At 42.0% G+C, this 18,015-nt stretch overlaps 1 protein-coding gene across 2 annotated transcripts in view; it reads right to left on the bottom strand.

Annotated features, from left to right (window-relative positions):
- SNX25 (sorting nexin 25) overlaps window positions 1–18,015 on the bottom strand; it is a 58,457-nt gene that overhangs the window by 4,468 nt on the left and 35,974 nt on the right. For both annotated transcript variants that reach the window (XM_026033497.1, XM_026033498.1), the window contains 8 exons: window positions 15,530–15,661; window positions 13,333–13,608; window positions 9,978–10,133; window positions 8,465–8,596; window positions 5,785–5,925; window positions 5,116–5,229; window positions 3,671–3,835; window positions 528–645 (listed from right to left, as the gene is read on the bottom strand). In XM_026033497.1, coding sequence (XP_025889282.1) covers window positions 528–645; window positions 3,671–3,835; window positions 5,116–5,229; window positions 5,785–5,925; window positions 8,465–8,596; window positions 9,978–10,133; window positions 13,333–13,608; window positions 15,530–15,661 — 1,234 coding nt within the window. The remainder of the gene's footprint in view (window positions 1–527; window positions 646–3,670; window positions 3,836–5,115; window positions 5,230–5,784; window positions 5,926–8,464; window positions 8,597–9,977; window positions 10,134–13,332; window positions 13,609–15,529; window positions 15,662–18,015) is intronic.

The following is an 18,015-nucleotide window of genomic DNA, read 5'->3' on the forward strand; positions in this document are numbered from 1 at the left end:
TAGAAGAGTTGCTCTGTAGATAATTTTATATAACACTATGTGTGACTGCACCTTCAAAAAGATACAAAAATAGCTGTCTTCACAACCATGATACACGTAGGAAAAGAAAAAAAAAGAAATCTGGTACTGCCAGATGTTCCAGCATCTTTYCCCTAACACAAATTACAGAACTAAAACACCTATGTAACGGATTTAAAATGGACACCAGAATCACATTGATTTGCCAGTGACATGTTCTATGGTAAAGCAGTCTACTTTCTCTTTTATCATAATTCACTCTTTTTCATATGCGGCCTATTTTCAGAAAACACGCACTGCTACTTGCCTCCTCTTGAAAAAAAAAAAAAAAAAAGAATTTGATGAAAAAAGCAAAACAAAAAACAGCGTGCAAACTCTGTCCCYTATCACCTGCATTTTTACTTCCATGTTTTATTGAAAAACCAAAAGCCAGTAACTCCGAATTACCGCACGCCTGCGGTCTCTGGGCTAGCAAACCCCGGTGACAAGCACGCGAATTTACAGCTTACTTCCTCGCAGCTCGAAGATCTCCCCGATGAGCATGAAGCAGGGCTCCGCGAGAGAGTCCCTTTTCCCATCCACCTCGTCTCCGTAGTCCGACAGGTCGCTGTCCTCTTCCGTTTCCTCCTGGGAAGAGAGCAGGAGCCCTGAGCAGCTGCTGGAGGCGGCAGGGCCGCTCACGGCGGCCTGTTCCGAGTGTTCCCGAACACTCCGGGGCTCCCTGCCCTCGCAGCCGCATGGGCAGCCGGATCTTAAAACTTCCCCATGGTGGGAGAAGCTGTGACCAAGGGCAGGGGAAAGAACCCGTATGACACGGACCAGCTGGAACCAGCGGGTTCCAGCTCCCTTAGAAGCCACAAATCATTGCCAATCTCGCCACGCAAACACACTGATCAACAAGTTTACTCCAAGAACAGAGGCTAGAGCAAACTCCATGTCAATACCTTCAGTATTTTCATTACTCATGATTTTCTTTTTTTCCTAATGGATACCATACCATTTTGCATTGGGTACCTTTCTGAATTTGTAGGCTTGAGAGGAGCAAAGAAACTGCCAGGTCACAAGATGACATTTTTATATGTTTAGCCAAGTTGAAGCAATAATCTCAAAAAACACACATGGTGCAGACTCCTAAGGACAGTTGTAAAGCATCAATAATTCACTGTGTAAGTGCAGAAAATGAATCAATTGATGATGCTAATTCTGCAGAAAGGGATCTGAGGACCATGCTGCYGTGGAAAAGGCAAAGGCAATGGCATGATGCTTAAGCAGAAGCACTGCTCCATATGATATATGTATWACAATTACCATCCACAGGATAGTAAAACCCAGCAGGAGCACTGTGTAATCAAGTTTATACACCACATTTCCAAGAAAAAAAATGGCTGAATTGGAAAAATCTAAAGCAAAACCTAAGGACTAAATAAAACATAGCCTAATGTAGAAAAAAAAAAAGAGGAGAAACTGGGGCTGCTCGAGATAAGGAACAAAAAAGGAAAGAGCCAAGGAAAGGAATCTCTCATGAGGAAACCTGGATGATCCTGCCCCAAACACTAACGACTGCTGCAAGCAGGGGGGATAGAGCATCCTGTGCCTGCTGCAGAGAGCACAGGAGCTGCCAGGCAAAAGAAGGGAGCCTGGGTCAGAGAACAAGAGAAGGTCCCTAACTGAGTCTCCTCCCGAGACCCACGTTAACTTAACTCACTTAAAAAATGCAATGGGAAGTACAAATTCTTACATCATGGTGCATTTTCTATCTATCCACTGACACTTCATAAATCTRAAATGCCCTCCTCTCCACAGTATCAATTCTGTTTTTCCTCTCACTTGGTTTTTTGGTCTTCAGAGGCAAGGAATATATTCTAAGGTTAGAGTTCTTTCGGAAGAGCTGCATAAATAAGAGAGGCCTGAAATTGCTGCAGTCTGTAATCCTGAAAGCAGCTCCAGGGGGAATATTGCTGCTCTAACATGTATTTGAAGAAGGCGAGATGAGACTTGGAAGAAAAGGGAGCAAGACAACACGTTCTTCTATGAAGTCCCAAATACAGAATAAAACAGGATTTTTTACATACATAAAGAACACAAATAGTGGTAGGCGATGTAATATAACTAACTTCATTAATAATCTTACAACAAATAACATAACCCTAGTTTAAGGGCCCTGATAAGCCATCTCAAACACTACCACTGGGTAAGTCTGAGCTAGTTACAGCTCACACTAAAAAGCAGGGGTGCCTGAGCAGAGGTAAAGCTGATCCCAGGTCTAGTCATAGTTCTATTCCCTTTGTTTCATTCTATTGTTAAACTGGGACAAGCCTTTGCCAGACTGATGCAGAGGGTCAAAGAGCTCCCTGCGCTCTCTGCACCTTTACTCTGTCACTCATCTTACATTTCAGGCTGCAGAGAGGACAGAAGGGGAGGAGAGAGGAGAGGGAAGGAGAATGTGAAGCAGGACGATCTTCATCTGCACTGCCAACTGCTGGGCATAGCAACACCTGCCCAATAAGAAGTTCCTGGTCCTATATATAGGAAAAAAATAACTTCTTACTCAAGTTTTAATTTAATACTATTTTTGATTCCTCTATTTCCACATTCCTAGGGATTTACTTTTTTTGTTCCGCTCCTTCACTTTTTCAGCACCAATTGCTTTATTTCTGCTTCTTCATTTCTTTATTCTCTCTCATTACATTCTCCTTTCCTCTCCCCATTTTTCTTAACTATCTCCTCCTACGCCCTCACATAATGCAATCTACATATGCAGTCTGGCTTTTCTCCTTAAGAATACTTTTCAATTAAATAGCAAAATAAAAATAGTTTCATACTTCCATCCTTTACACTGCTGCCATCTAACAGTCATTTCAGGGGTAGAAAACATTAAATAAATAGAAGAACTGAATAAATACTGCCAATTCTGAAATAAAATACAGGCATGCAGTATTTAGCTACAAATACAGTGCAATTTATATATGTACATTTATATATATATATATCACAGATTTATATAACAAATTTAATCCTATATATAAATTTATTATATATATATTGCACCATATGTACAGGAYTTGTTTATTCCTAAGAGAGGCAAGACTTTTTGCCTATTAGGCTGGAACTGTATAAATTTCCCAGACCCCATTTATCTTGCAAAATGACCATGCACTCCAGGCACCTACGCATTYAATAATCAAATTATTTCACCGCTGACCTTCTCAAGTTACATAACATATAAACCAAAGAAAGAAAATGGTGAGGGGTCTTTACAGCTTGCATATCTGCAACATGAACCTCACAAAACAGAATGCCATGGCATTTTTGTATATTCTCAGCCAATCATCTACTTTAGTCACCAAATTATTCTTTGCCACCTTTTAACTGATGGTATTTTAACGCCTTGATAGCAAATGCTCCAGCAGTTCAACTATGGAGGCCCCACTTTTATTTCCAGATTCCCTCTGGGGCACTGTGCTGCTTGCAGACGTTTGTCCAAAATGAGCTTTGCTGCAGAAACTGGCTGGGCGTTAGGAAGGACAAAGCTCTTCCCTGCCACGAGAAGCTTCCTAAGAATTMATTATTTTTACCTGTCCAAATGGGTAGTGGCTCCCCCTGCTTAGTTTGGATAAGTAATTGAACCTGGGAACACTTCTCTACCGCTTACCTCTTGATGAGAAAACAAGTCTCCAGGAAGTCGTTCCAGAAACGAGGAGAGCGAAAAGGAGGATTTCTTTCCTTGCACATCAACAACTTTGAGGTGCTCTGGGGAAGGGCTCAAGAAGGCATAAAGTGCTTCACTCTGACAGAGTCTGTCATCAGAGAGCAATTTCTATGGCAGAAAGACAATGACAAACATCACCCCAATCACACCTTAGAGGCTAAGGACAAGASGCATCAGGCCGGGACGCGGAGGGATGAACGGGTCCCTCGGCCGGGTCTCTGCCCGCGGCAGGTCTGCAGCGCGCTCGCTGCTCGGGGAGCAGAACCTGTTCTTGAGGTCTCTTTTTTTGCTTATTTTAGCATTCTTACTCAGAACCTCGATAACCACAGGGATACAGCCAGCAGGGAGCAAGGGGAAAACAGCACTGTCAGGAACAGAAAGGAAGGAAAAACTAAGAAAGGCACAAAACTCGCCGCCTATATTTTACGTGTTTGGTGAAGTGCAGTGACAGTACTAAAGAAAGAGACATTAGATTCACAATTACCAAGATATATTTTAATGCATTTCTTTTTAGAGAATGCTTTTTGACACGACGAGGTGGCAACCTGTCAAAGTTTGAAATCCTATTAACAGTTTAAAAGTAAGTAGAGTTCATATCAAAAATTAAGGTGCTCTGCTCCAGTTCAGCCACTCTCTAGTTTTTAAAGATACTAGAGGAGCAATTATTTTACCCCTGAGAGAAATATTCCTGACTTCTTTATAGCCACTATAGCCACTAGCRAAAGAATAAAAGCTCTCTGAGGTCTAACACAATGCCTTCCTACTGATGAGCATCTTCAACTACTTTTTCCCTTAGCTGTAACTTTTCTACTCTCCAGGGGCTACTAACCACTAAATGCCTGAATCCACCAATGCATGTGTAATTTAAGTAATCCATTTTAAAAAGCAGCCATATTGAATATCGGTTGCCCTACAATTAAAAAAAAAAMCATATTCTGCATTTGTAAATTGTTGGTGTTAACCAAAGACTAACTCATCCTCAGACGCAAAACCACACTTGCTCCTAAGAGTATCTTTTACTTTAAACAAATTAAATAATGAAGCTGTCCCCCGGAGACTCCGTGTGCCCTAAAAGCAGTAATCACACCACACTCTCCATTACACGGGCACAAGTCTCAGCMCTATTAGCCTAGTTTGCAGTCACCAGAGGACAAGTCCCTTTCCCTTCACCCCACATGGGCACAGACCGAGCRCTGTGCAGAGCCACACAAGCCCCTGACCATGCAGCAAACCTGCTCTGTGGGGAACAAGCTCAGTGCCACTGACCTGCTCCTCACCAAAGGCTCTCAACACTTTGAATCTTTTCACCACAAAAGAGGTGAACCTATAGTTTAGCTTTTAATTGAGTACTTTTGTTATTACTCACTCCACAGTCTTCGTTTTCTTACCTGCAGAAAGTTATTAAGCTGGTTCTTGGACTTCTCCATGAATTTCTGATCTACAGATTTGAAGGGCAGCTTGCTGAGGGAAGGCAACTGAACTTTCTTTAATGATGGAAAACACTGTGCRGGAGAAAGAACAGCTCGCTCAGCAGTGCTTCCAGAGCAAAATGGAAATGAAAGAGGTGCTCTGTACCCTCTGCACCCTCCCACAGCCCCTGAGCACCCTGGCAAACACCCTCCCCTACCCACTATGGGCTGACATATCTAAAACCTTTCCCTTCAGAACACCATCATTATCTCCCCTTCCCAGACAGAAAGCYTGCTGCGATCTGAAAGGAAAGGAAACCCTCTCCTCCTGAGGGAGCTGTCATTTTTGACACATCCTCTGAAGCCAGAGACAAAATCTAGTATTTAAAACAAGCACATGCAGTAGTACTGCCTGTACACAACTTGGGCACTGGGTCAGTAAAATACCTATTAGTAAATGGAAAAAAAATAATAATAATAAAAAAAAGCTATTCACAAGACCTTATAACCATTAAGCAGAGGCCAGAAATACATGGTCAGAAAACCAACTCTAAAAGGCTAAAAGCCAAAACAGTGATCCAAGAGCTGGTAATATTAAGTTTTAACGTTCCAYCCGTTCTGTGGACGCGCTCTGGGCACGGCACATACCTCACTGAGCTTGCGGTGCAGGCTCTGGAACTCGCTGAGCTTCCTGGGCACTGTCCAGTTCTTAGCTTCAGCTCCACCAGCTTCTTGTAAACTCACCATGACGGAGTAGCAGGGCACTTGTTCTCCATTCTCTTCTAAAACCTAAAAAATATAACATACCATAACATACTATACCATAACCAGAGAAGGTGCATTATTTTGAAAACAAAGCACAGAACATTTGGGGTGCCAGGAGATTGATGCACAGGATCAGTCTCTGTCACTGTCCCATACATTTTCCTGCAGTTTGATGGCTACACGTTCAGCAAAACCCTTAAGGGTCTCAGGGTGCAAATCCYGAACCTCTCCGATTGCTTGTCAGTATTTCAGCTCTCCTCTTTTCTGCATTTTCTTGCCTGTTCTCCCTTTATTCCTACTCTGTTTTCCCTGGGGCCGCCCTCGTGCAGGAGCTGGGGCTGCCCAAGAGCTGCTTCTCTGTCCTTGGTGTTGGAGCCTGTTCTGCACACACCCAAACCCCGCTATTTCCAGGGAACTCCCAATCTTCAAGGATACCCATGAATTAAGGCACAACAGCCCTGGGAAGGGCCAGCGATTGACTGCATTTTGAAATGGGAGAATTACGGCAAGGGGAAATCAGATGATTTTCTTRGGACAACAGAAACCAGCAGGGAGACCACTGTATTTCCTCATTTCATAAGGTACCAACAATTTCATATTTGTGTCTTAATGGCAACAGGTTTTTGTTTRTTTATCTTAAGGAGACTGCTAAAAAAGATTATGAAAGAGTTCATAAACACATAAAACACTTCAATTTTCTTATTAATTTTTATGAAAGAATTTTAATCTTTAAGAAAGATTAAAATAATCTTTCAGAACAGGGTCCAGATTTTAAGCATTAGTTCTCTGTTAGGAGAGGTGCCATTTTAAAAGGCATATTTCCAGTCTTTTAGTGGAGGTGCCATTGAATACATCTATGGAGGACTAAAACTGAGAGCCAAAGCAAAATTCAAATGCCAATCTTAATATACATAAAAATAACACAAAGATAATTGCGCTATGTGTCTCTCACTCTATCATTCCAAGGAAAATGATTTTTAAGCTTTTCAGACAATTTTAAAGGAGATTTGCCACATTTAATTAAGGAAAGAAGAAAGTTTAAAATTCATAATGATGACACATCTTATGAGAAGTTTATAAAAGTCTGAGAGCACTTCAAGCTAGTGACAGGTAATTTGAAGAGCTGCTACAGCATCATGGTAGAAGACGTACAATTAAAATGTCTTCACATTCCCCGGTTGCCCAGCTGCACAAGGAGACTATTCCTTGCAAAACACTTCCTCCTGGAGCTGCGGTGGCTTCTGGAATACAAAGCAGCAGCCGGAGCTTCTGAAAATATGCCTGGTTTCAGGGCCAGCTATTTGGGGAAGTGCCCTGCTCCCCTCGCTGCCAAGACTGCTGCAAAGGAGGCGCTCAACAGAAGCCTCCAAAATGTAGGTCAAGGCACCTGGCACGGAAGGGCTGGGAATTTCTGGGAAAGCCACTACCCTCTTTAACCCGAGTTTGGACACCTATCCGCAACTTAGCGGCACAGGAAGACAATCCATTAGACACTGCTGGCCTTGTCCTCAAGACGAGGTCCAGCGCGAGCCGGCAGCGGCTGCTCAGCAYGAGCATCCGCCGGCTCCTGTGGGCAGTTGTCTCCACTCGGCTTTTCTAACCTTTTTTTACATTATAACTTGGAATGGATATTTATTATCACTGACAYGTACCTTTAGCATGCAGATGGGCATTCATAACATTTAGAGTATAAAAAAAAGGAAATAATGCTATGTATAGAAGAATAATCCAAACATGAGAACTTGCAAATCCTTTTCAAATTTAAGAACTCAAGTCTGGCATGGAAGACTTCAGTCTTTACATATAAACCTCTCAGTTGTCAGTTTTTAGGGGTACTACATCATGTTGCCTTTATGAGGAATTCTTATAATYCTCTCAACAAATAGCATGATTTTATTTTTTGGTTAACAAGCAAATGCACAGCTTGAGTTTCCACAGCAAATTCATTTTACAACTGTCTCCCTGTGCATAAACCAATACCAAAACCACCACCACCACCAACAACAAAAAATCAAAAACAAAAAAAAAAAAAGAAGAAAACAAAAGAGAACAAATTCAACTTATCTGGAGACTTATTCACAAATTTAAAGCACCCTCCTCGAGGTCTGGATATTCCAATGCCTTGAACTATAGTGACACTGAATGTCATAATACAAAGGGCAGCAGGCACAAACACAGCACCTTCCAGGCAGAGCAGAGACAACTGTGCCCAAGTTCCACAGCACAGGGATGCATCAAGGCACTGCTGAGTGTGCTCGCTGAGGAAAAGCACCTCGCTCAGAGAGCACATTATTACATCTAATGCCAAAATGTGTTCAGGCATATATTGGTATTTTTTGCAACTCTGTAATAGGGAGTCTGAGAACAAGAACTTTTGTCTATGTGTTACAGCAGAGACTGGTGTAAGAAGAAGGATTTGCAAGAGGTTGTTTTTTTTCCTCAGGTAAACACAGAAGTAGGCAGAGCATCCACAGAGGTATATCATAAGTACATATGGATTTTCAGTTTTCATACTGGAAGTGTGAGCTTCCGTAAAAGACAAAAGCCCTGGGAAAATCCCTACCTCTCCCGACACTATGCAGGCTTTCCACATGCCCAGGTTCTCACACCACCAGTCCGTTCTGGCAATGTGCAACTGGAGGTCGCTGTGCTCTCTCTCCATCAAAGTAATTTCATCCTTCAACTTGGAAACAATCTGMAGAGGAAAATTTATCAGTTACAATTGCTTAGAAAAATCTTGCAAMGTGTTTACCGGTGTCTTTGGGGAAAATATGCAGAAATAGGAGAAGGTACAAAAGAAGAGTGAGAAAAAGAGAACTGGAAAAAGAGAACTCTACTGGAATGAGAATTTACACTATCTTTCATAGACCTCTAGAGTATATAATAAAATTGTCAACCTGCARTGCTAACATAAAAAACAAATTAGAAAGACATGCTACTATTTTTCTTCATGGCAAAAAGGTATTTCAGATAAGATTAAGTATTAGACACACATACTTAACCTTCCTAAGGTCTAGCACATGTCTAACCTTAGAATTGATTTTTTTTTAATTACTGCTTAAYATATGGATTGCTTTGCAGTCAGCTTGCTCTGATTGCTATAACTGGCCTACAAGAACAGGGCAAAATGAATAAACACAAAATAACTCTCAAAGTTTCATCAAAAGTGACTAGTTGTTATGTTTATAAAACAAATACCAACACTTCATAGCACTGGCGGTTGCATTTTACTGTTCAGCTTCCAAGATGTAGTCATTTTGAAGAAAAAAAAATATTGAAGCAAAAAAATGTTGGGCATGACACTACTCTAGAAGGGACATGACTTTTTCCCCAAAAAGAATTAGGTAGGGAATGTAGAGATATAAACACAGTATAAAAACTTGCTCTTTCTGCAGAACTCAAGGGAATGTGGAAGTGCTGCATCCATGGGAATATAACTGCTAACATTCATGCTAACAAGCATGAATAAGTGTTCAGTAAGCATCAAAGATACTACTATCAGAGAAAAAAAATAAAGCTGTAAAGCTGCAGAAACAAACAGCAGAGACCAACTCTCAGCTACACAGGCACGCACACTGCTGCTCAGTACTTGCAACTTTTTGTCTGTAGTGCCAATTTTTAAGYTCAAGGCTAGCTCTATTTTTTCTAAATTAAACGTTATGTTCACTGCTGCCACAGATTCACTGGAAATAATGAAGATCTCAACAAGTTAATAGAAAATCCCTCCATCTTCTGCATAATTTCTAGGAGAGATGGAAGCATTTTAATTGAACCTAGTCACATTTAATTTCAATAATCACACACTGCACAACGTGGTTTGGAAACAAGTTTCCCTCACACGACTGGCAGGGCTTATACGGTGCTAGGAGCCAGTTATGGATTTAACTATGTGTTTTGTAGGAGTTTTGCAGAAAAGGCATTTCAGAAAGGAAAGAACAGCCCAGGAATCTGATTTCTCTTTAAATACATGCCTGATTGATGCACAGGTTGACCTGTCTAGAAAGGGCSTGAAATGACTGGACATGACACAAACACAGTAAAAATAAGTAAGTGCAGACCGAAGACAAAAGTCCTACCTTTTTGTCGGGTTTTGGTGAATTACATATGGAATTGAGTGCCTGCTTCTTATACTCCAGCTTGTCATTCAGCTGGCGAAGTTTATTCACGGCGTAACTGGCCTGCTCGTTAATCCTGGTGCCGCACTCCTCGGGAGTGTCCTCACAACCCTGGCTCTGGGGAGAGAGGATGGGAGAATCACTGTATCATGACTCTWTGATTAATGCAAAAAACACCTATTTTTTGTTTGTTTGCTCTATACGTATTTTATGTGCGAGAACATAAAGGCTCATTATTATAACAGATTCTAATGGATTTCCCAACCATCAGGTCCAACACTGACTTTAAAAAGCTGATAACTCCTTTCTCAGTTACGGTACTCTTGCCAGTTCTGCAAACTAATCTTCAAGTTAAGACTTTGATAAAAAATGAAAGCAATAATCCAAGTTTATTTTATTAGTACACTGTAGCTAAGCAGTTGTGATCAATACTCAGAACCAGACACAAAGCAAATCCTGCAGCTCTGAGCTGGGAGACGACAGGAGAAGAGGAAAAAACAGAACGGCAGTTTTAACAAACAGTCCTGCCTGCCACAAGTCCTCACAAAACAGATGCATCAGCCTTCAGATCAATCTAAACCAAACCCTTCCTCTTCATAAACAGATTTTACTGCTCTTTTTAGAAGTGTTAAYAAAAAATGTGTTAAAACCACACGTGTTACCCTGAATTCATCAATCACTTTCTGCTCCCCATTCAACCAAATTGCATCTTCTGTACTACAGGCATGAGAAGAAATACAGAGTTTTGCCTTTTTAGGTGACCTTTTCTGTAGGTTCTTTGGGCATTTGCCTTAACCTGCCCTTTCTTACTGAACCTCCCCCAATGGGAGCAGAGACCTGGAGACCCAGCAGATGCAGATCACAGAGTTACAGTCTCCAGTGGTGCCACGTTCAAAGCGATCTCTGGGSCTCGTGGTTGAGTTTATCTCAGTTCATCCATGGTAAACTCTACAAGTCTAAGCTCATGAATGTTGGGCAGCATTTTGTGTTATTTAATGACATTTCTGCCAGATAACGTGCATCTCCGTAGAGGATCAAAACGCCAGCAGAAGGAAATCTGTCTCAAATTCTACAAGTTCTAAAGGAGATTGTAGGCAACACCACTGTAAATGCTGCAATATTTGACATTTTAGCAAAAAAAAAAAAGTCTGATAAGGGACACAGTACCAATAACCACCACCTCAGCCTGATCCTCCCAAAGGAGGTGGTGAATGTAATGGAGAAAGCAGGATCCTGGACTAAGAAATGCCCTTTCCCAGCTCCGCATTTGCCTGTTGTGTGGCCAAGTAAATAACATCAGTTTGACACCCTGTGCTTCCTCCTGCCTAAGCAGCACGGGCTGCAAACCCGCTAAGTGAGAGGCCTCCCCCAAGCACGTGCACAGGGCTGAGCTCACACACCCTGSCTCTCTTGACAGAACAGCAATACAGATTTGAAATATCAACAGCTCCAGATGCTGTTCAGATCCCCTTGAACACAACCATAAAATAAAAATGTAACCACAATGCAGGGGCATTTGTTGCTCCTGGAGTGGGCGACAATTCCTGCACCATGCTACCATTTCAGACACTTTTAGCACAAAATGCTGCTGAACCACAGGCTATATCCTCAAAGGGTAAAATCCTGGCATAATAAATTATCATTTATTTAAATGAGAAAATAAACTACCAGAACACTCAAAGTTGAGGTTGAAATGCACTGTGGTCTGGTAGAAGGAGCACAATCCTAATAATAACTTCCATTAGTGCTCTGTGACACAGACTTTGGACCTACTTCAGCGATCGGATACATGTAGCACCAAAGCAAACACCAGGCTCATTTCCTCCAAAGTGCTGAAAGCAGACACTGTTTTCTTCTATATTTTCATTTTTGTTCGAGACCGTTTACAGACGACTTCTCAAAGGAGCTTTCAGCTCAGAGCCCTTCAAGGTGACCACAGAGCCATAAGGATTACCCTATCAGAGAGATTATTATGTATGCTCCAGTGGTGTATTTAACTTGATGATTAATTTATGGGTTAAAAGAAATGTAAAGAACCGTCCCCATATAAGCATGTTTGGCAATATATCACTTCTACAGTTTCACAGCAGAAGCTGCTTTCAAATCTGGTACATATTTACCCAAGGATTTAAAAGCAGGAATGACGATGCAGCTGTAAAAACTCTGGCTTGTTTTCAGCAGCTGTAGGAAATACTGAAATAGATGTGATTTGACAAAAACAGCTAGTCCTAAAGCGCTGGGTCAGTCTTCTTAGAGACAGGGCTATCTCTGTCAGTCTCTGTACAGAASACATGATTCAAAAGCCCAGTGTTTAAGTACTTAGTTCTGGGCAAAAAGAGTRTTTCCTGCAAGCCCTGGTGACTACAAACATCAGGAAGGGAAAGCTCTGGGGAAAGGGAAGGGAAAGGAAAAGGGAAAAGAACATCAGGAAGGAAAGGGTAGCTCTGCTACCACCTCCAACGTGAGCTGGTTTGGGAGCTTTCCACGAACGCTTCGCTGCGGCTTGAGGAAGTCTGCGCGTGAAATGAAGATGGAAACACTGATCGGGGCCAGCAGCCCCACCAAGAGGTGCTCACCAGTCTGGGGSATGCTCCTGCCAAAGCTTTCCTGGATAAACGGAATGCCAGCTCCTCTGGCACGACGGGTGCACGCAGGGAGCCCACGTGAACRGCCCGAGCGCCACCCGAGAGGCGGCCGCTCACCTACCGCCCCGGCGGCCTGAAGGCTTTGCTGGCCCTAGTTTAATCGGCTCTGTCTGCCAGTGCAGCCTATTAATTTATTRAATAAATCGGTTTTATTCAATAAATTAACAGCCTATTGAATAAACTGAATTTATTCAATAAATTAATACAAAGCACTAAGATTTTCTTTTTTTTTTTTCATTTCAGACACAAGCTAAGAAAGAAAAGTTACCTTTTCTCTTCTTTTGTACATTTTTTAAAACTCTTCAGAACCTGGAAAACGCAAAGGACACAGGGACAGCTACTATGAGATGACACAGGGTAGTTTTATCGTCTGGCTTTGAGGCTAGCAGAACTGGAAAAACACCTCTCTTCATTAGCAAACACAATCTACAGAAAGACACAGCATCAGAGTTCCCCAGACAAACTGAGAAAGCTCCTTATTGAGAACTGTGATGAAACTGCAGAAGTGATGATATATCAACCAACATATATAGGAGAAAGCGAAAGAGAGAGGGCAGAAAAGGGAGCAAGAGGAGAGAGAAGCTCAACACCAAAAGTGCTTCTGCATACTTTATTTCGATATTTTCAAGTCACTTTAAATAACATTGAAGGAAATTACACRTGTGACTCACCGCTTCATCTTTGTCCTCAGATGTTAGTCGAGCAGAACTTCTTTCTTCTTCCTGCTTGATGAGTCTCTCATACAAATCACTGACAATGAACGAGGGGTAGTATCTGTCCTTTAGAGTTTCGTAAACATCTGCCTGAATTCTGTAGAATACTTCAATGCCTTTATTGCCCACGAGACTTTGCTGGATTTCTTTATAAAGGGATTTTTCCACAGGTATTTCTCGGCTTTCCACAAAGAAATTCTGATAAATTTCACTCACGAGTTGAGGTATTTCAGCCTAGGAAGCAAGGAGGGAGAGTGCAGGGAAAAAGAMGAATAAAGATACTTTAAAAACCATGGGGATGGGTCAGAAGGCAGGTGTATAAAGAAGGCTGATGAAGCTAATGTAATGACCAGACACAGAGGGACACATGTGTGGATKCCTTGCATCAAGCACTCTACCTGTGCACCTATGCAAAGCAGCTGATTTCACAAGGYAAACCTTGCCATTTGCTAAGTGGTGGCACAGCTGTGTTCTAAAGTCATCACAGCTTCCAGCACATTGCTTTTAAAAATAAGCTCCAAATGCCACGGAAAACCAATGAGTGCTAGGGCAGCACTCTGGGCACTGAGTTTTAAGTTCATATTTCAGAGTTCAGCTGTGTCCGTGTCTCTGTCTTCTGCTGGAGACCTGGATGGGGCCAACTCTTGACTTTATGTTGAGACTCCAATTAATTTCTGAGGCCAAAAGCACAATGAGAAGAGACATCTACCAGCACCTGAGGTCCCTTATTCCCACTGAGCACAGAAGAGTGCCCAAGGCCAAACGTTGCATTAATAAAGAGCAAATAAAGAGCAAGTAACACAGCACAGCCCACGATGTTTCTAAACTACGTGCTAACTTCTTGAGCAAAACTGGTGGTTTCAGCCACTCTCTCGGTCAGGCTCAACTCGCCTGCCTGCCTGATGTGACAAAGTCACGGCCACGCAGCTGCATGATACTGCTTATTTGAAGGAAAGCTGCCCCTGTAGTGACCCACAACCGTTAAGTTCCACGGGGAAATCTAAGCACAGTCTGAGGGACCAGCAAGCCCTGCACAAATGCCCCATATATACTGCATTAAAAACGAGGTGAGAAATCACTTTATGGCTGAGAGGCCATAAAATGCCTCATAGCACCTTTATCCAAGCATGGAGTTGGCAAATGAAACCTGATTTATACATCTCTCTTCATGGTGCCTGTCAAAAGCCTTTTATGAGCATTTTTTTTTAGCCTGAGTTGGTTTTTAGTCATTCTTATGGATCACATCAACGGTTCACTACTCATGATTTGCCATTCAGGTTACAGGATGTTATTTGTGTTTCCCAATTGGAAAAGGATCTTTTTAAATAGGAGAGTAATAAAATGACAGTGATTTAAGAAAAAAATAACTGCTAGTGACTCATATTTCATGCTAATGTGAATCCTGTAATTTTAAAATAGTTTCGCAGAAAAAGTCATCCCAGTACTCACAAGCAGCAAACAKGCCCTTAACATACTAGCTCTGAGGATGTTTGCTGCAATTCTAAATGATGTTCCCTACCTTTTCAGGGCTGTCATTCCCATTTAGCACACATTACAACGTGCTGTTTCTGCCCTCTAGCAGCAGGGCAGCACTACTGCTAACATTTAGTGGCTTATATCGCAACAGAGTGCGAGGTGAAGGGGCCTTTWAAAGCAAAATCTGTCTTTTGAGGGGACTTTGAAAGCAGACCTAGGCAAATATTTCTAATTTTCATGGGTTTGGATTGAATGGTTACTTGTGATTAGCAAGAGGAGAAGGTTATGAACGGACTACCAAATGGTAAGGTACTTGCAAGTTTCACATAAACTGATCCAAACAAGGCCAAAATATTACTGCATTTTTTTTTCTTCAACAGAGGGGAAAAAAAGTTTCACTAATTTTGCCTATTAAATATCCTTTTTACAGGTTATGTTGCTATAAACCAATAATCTATCCTCGCTCTATTATGCTGTTAAAAAGACCACTTTTTTTTTAAATTGCCATATTAACCCCAAGCAATGATGTAAAAACCTGAAAATACTTAAGTGCTTAATATCCTCTCTACGCTATTAGTATTTTGAAACCATAAATACAGACACGTTTCCTAATACCAAAATTAGAGCAAGCAGAGAGTCCATTTAATGAAYAAGCACATGGACGTGCAGTTTATTCCACCTTGTTGGCATTCTTCAGATACTCCACAGATTCCCAAAGACTGATCAAAGTTCTCTTGTCCATCCTATCCATGTAGATTCGGAAGTGCTCTCGGTATGAAGGGTTGGCCAAAATTTCCTCAAACTGAAGAATCTAGAGGAAGAAAAAACAAGAGTAAAATGTGAAAAAATATCTATATGGGACTGAAGAGCAGCTATTCATCATTGGTGCAGACTGAGGTCACCCACAGTAATTGAATTAAGTTTGTCAAGTGATCTTACCAAGAACTTCCATTCTCCCCTCTAGCTACTCACGTTTGTGGCCAAAATTTAGTKCTGCAGTGGAAAATATTTTGCTTATGTCCTCTTGTGTTTTTCCCAAGAAAGTACTCTATGCTCAAAGAGAGAAAGAAACRGACAGAAAAAAACGGAGAGAAAGAAACGGAGAGAAAGGAAATACACGCACAGAAAAAGGCAGCCAAAGCATACTTTGCTTATCTCAGGCTCACAAAAAGCTGCACTTTTTCTTTACTACTCAAATTCACAAGGTCAATTTTACATATTTGGAGAAAAACAAGGGAGTCACATTTCCTGCTTGCCTATCCAAAAGCAACRTCCAACCCTGAACCCATGGGAGGCCTGAAACGTGAAAATTTGGCTTCCCTGGAGTCAACACGACATTCCCCAATTAGCCTTTCCTCCTCACGGCGTCCAGAACAACTCCAAAATGCTCATTTCTCAAGCTCTTCTATAAAGAATAGTTCTATTATTAACAAATATCACTTCTCAAACTTTTGATACTCAATGGTTCATTTTAAGTTTATTTGTCTTTTCTAAATTTGCTATTCAGGGCAGAAACCTTTCCAGGGACATGACAAGCCTCAGTTTTTTTTTCTTGCAAGTTTTGCAACTTCTAAAGGGGTTGATGCATTGATCACAGATTCCAGTTTCTCACATTATCTGTAAAACATTTGTTTTCATCAGCAGTACTCTGAGAAGTCACATTAAAATATGCAGAATCCAACCCAAATAACACATGAGATTTCCTGGCTAAGCACCAGCTAGACTGCTCAGCTTTTGCCACAGGTCCCCCACAACAGGAATCTCTTTCAGATTCAACCACATTCTTTGTTCCACGATGCCCAGGGTCTGTTTATGGCTGCATTAAGAATTCATGCCACTCAAATAAGCTTATTACCACCAGATTCAAACAATTTCTGTAATTACTCCAAATGATTTCCACCATAACTTAATGTTCTCCATTTACATGCTGTCTATACACGCTGCTACCATAACTTAATGTTCTCCATTTACATTCTATCTATACATGCTGCTACCAGGAAATTGTTTMATCTTTTTTTTTTTTTCTAAATCACCCCATAAACTCCCCACCCAACGACAACCTCCCACATGCAATTACTTTTACTACTTTATCAGGATTCCAGCTTTCATCTAGTTAATTGGCCACACTGAATGAAAACAATATCRTATATCAATCAGGATGTAAACTAAAAATATTTTGCTTCCAGAATAAAAAATAAGACAATCTCAGCTTGGAAGTTCACTTAGGATTTCAGCACAGCATCCAGCTGCACTGAGACTCAGCACCTGATCAAGGGTAGGGGGAGAAGTTTTACTCCTATGCACAGGCTCAGGAGGACAGCCTTAAGGGGCAGCTTTATTCCTTGATGCTTTTTGTATCCGGAGGGGAACACAGCATTCCTACTGCTTCCCTTGGCTGCTGCCCTTGGAGCTGTTCCAGTCCCTCTGCCCCCAAGCCTAAGCCATGGGCTGCCTCTCTGCCGCAGCCTTTCCAGCATCTCAGCCCTTTACACAACTCCTGCCATAGCCTTTCCAGCACCTCTCAGCCATTTACACAACTCCTTGTCTCCGGACGCATCTCCGGAGCACCACGCATCCCACAGGCATGCCTGGCACACCCAGCTGCACGCACCCCTTAACGTTACATAAACTCTGTCTCAAAACAACTCTTTTCCCCCACAATATGAGTTATGCGAATTTGCAAGTTAGATGCACCTAAGCTCCTACCAGACAGGAAGTTTCCATGTGCTTTCCCTCCAGAAAGGGCGACCACACCGCAGAACACCAGGATGGCATTTCCAAGCCTCTATGAAAAGCAATTGCCAAAAACTCAACTGTCAATGTTCACACGAGGCAGAGGAGCCAAGTTGCAAGCTGACTGATCTATTCTCTGCTTGATCCAAACAGGCAGCAGCACCAGTGTTCTCGGCACCATGGGCTACAAAGCTTTCACAGATAAATCCTGGCTATTACCAAGGGCACAGAGGAACAACGGAGTGTGGTCCATCCTCGGGCAGCGAGGGCTTTCGGCTGCAAGCTCCCATTCAAACGAGCGTCTGCTTGCAGAAATTGCACAACATCCATCAGAAACACAGCCAGGAAAGACTACGGGCTATGACACAGTGCTTGGGGGCTCTTCCTGAGCTGAGGGAGATGGAGCTTTAAATCAAGCAGCAAAGGAAATGA

Source organism: Nothoprocta perdicaria, unplaced genomic scaffold (genome assembly GCF_003342845.1).
Source record: "Nothoprocta perdicaria isolate Ctin4 unplaced genomic scaffold, notPer1 scaffold_13, whole genome shotgun sequence".
NCBI classification, from domain to species: domain Eukaryota; kingdom Metazoa; phylum Chordata; class Aves; order Tinamiformes; family Tinamidae; genus Nothoprocta; species Nothoprocta perdicaria.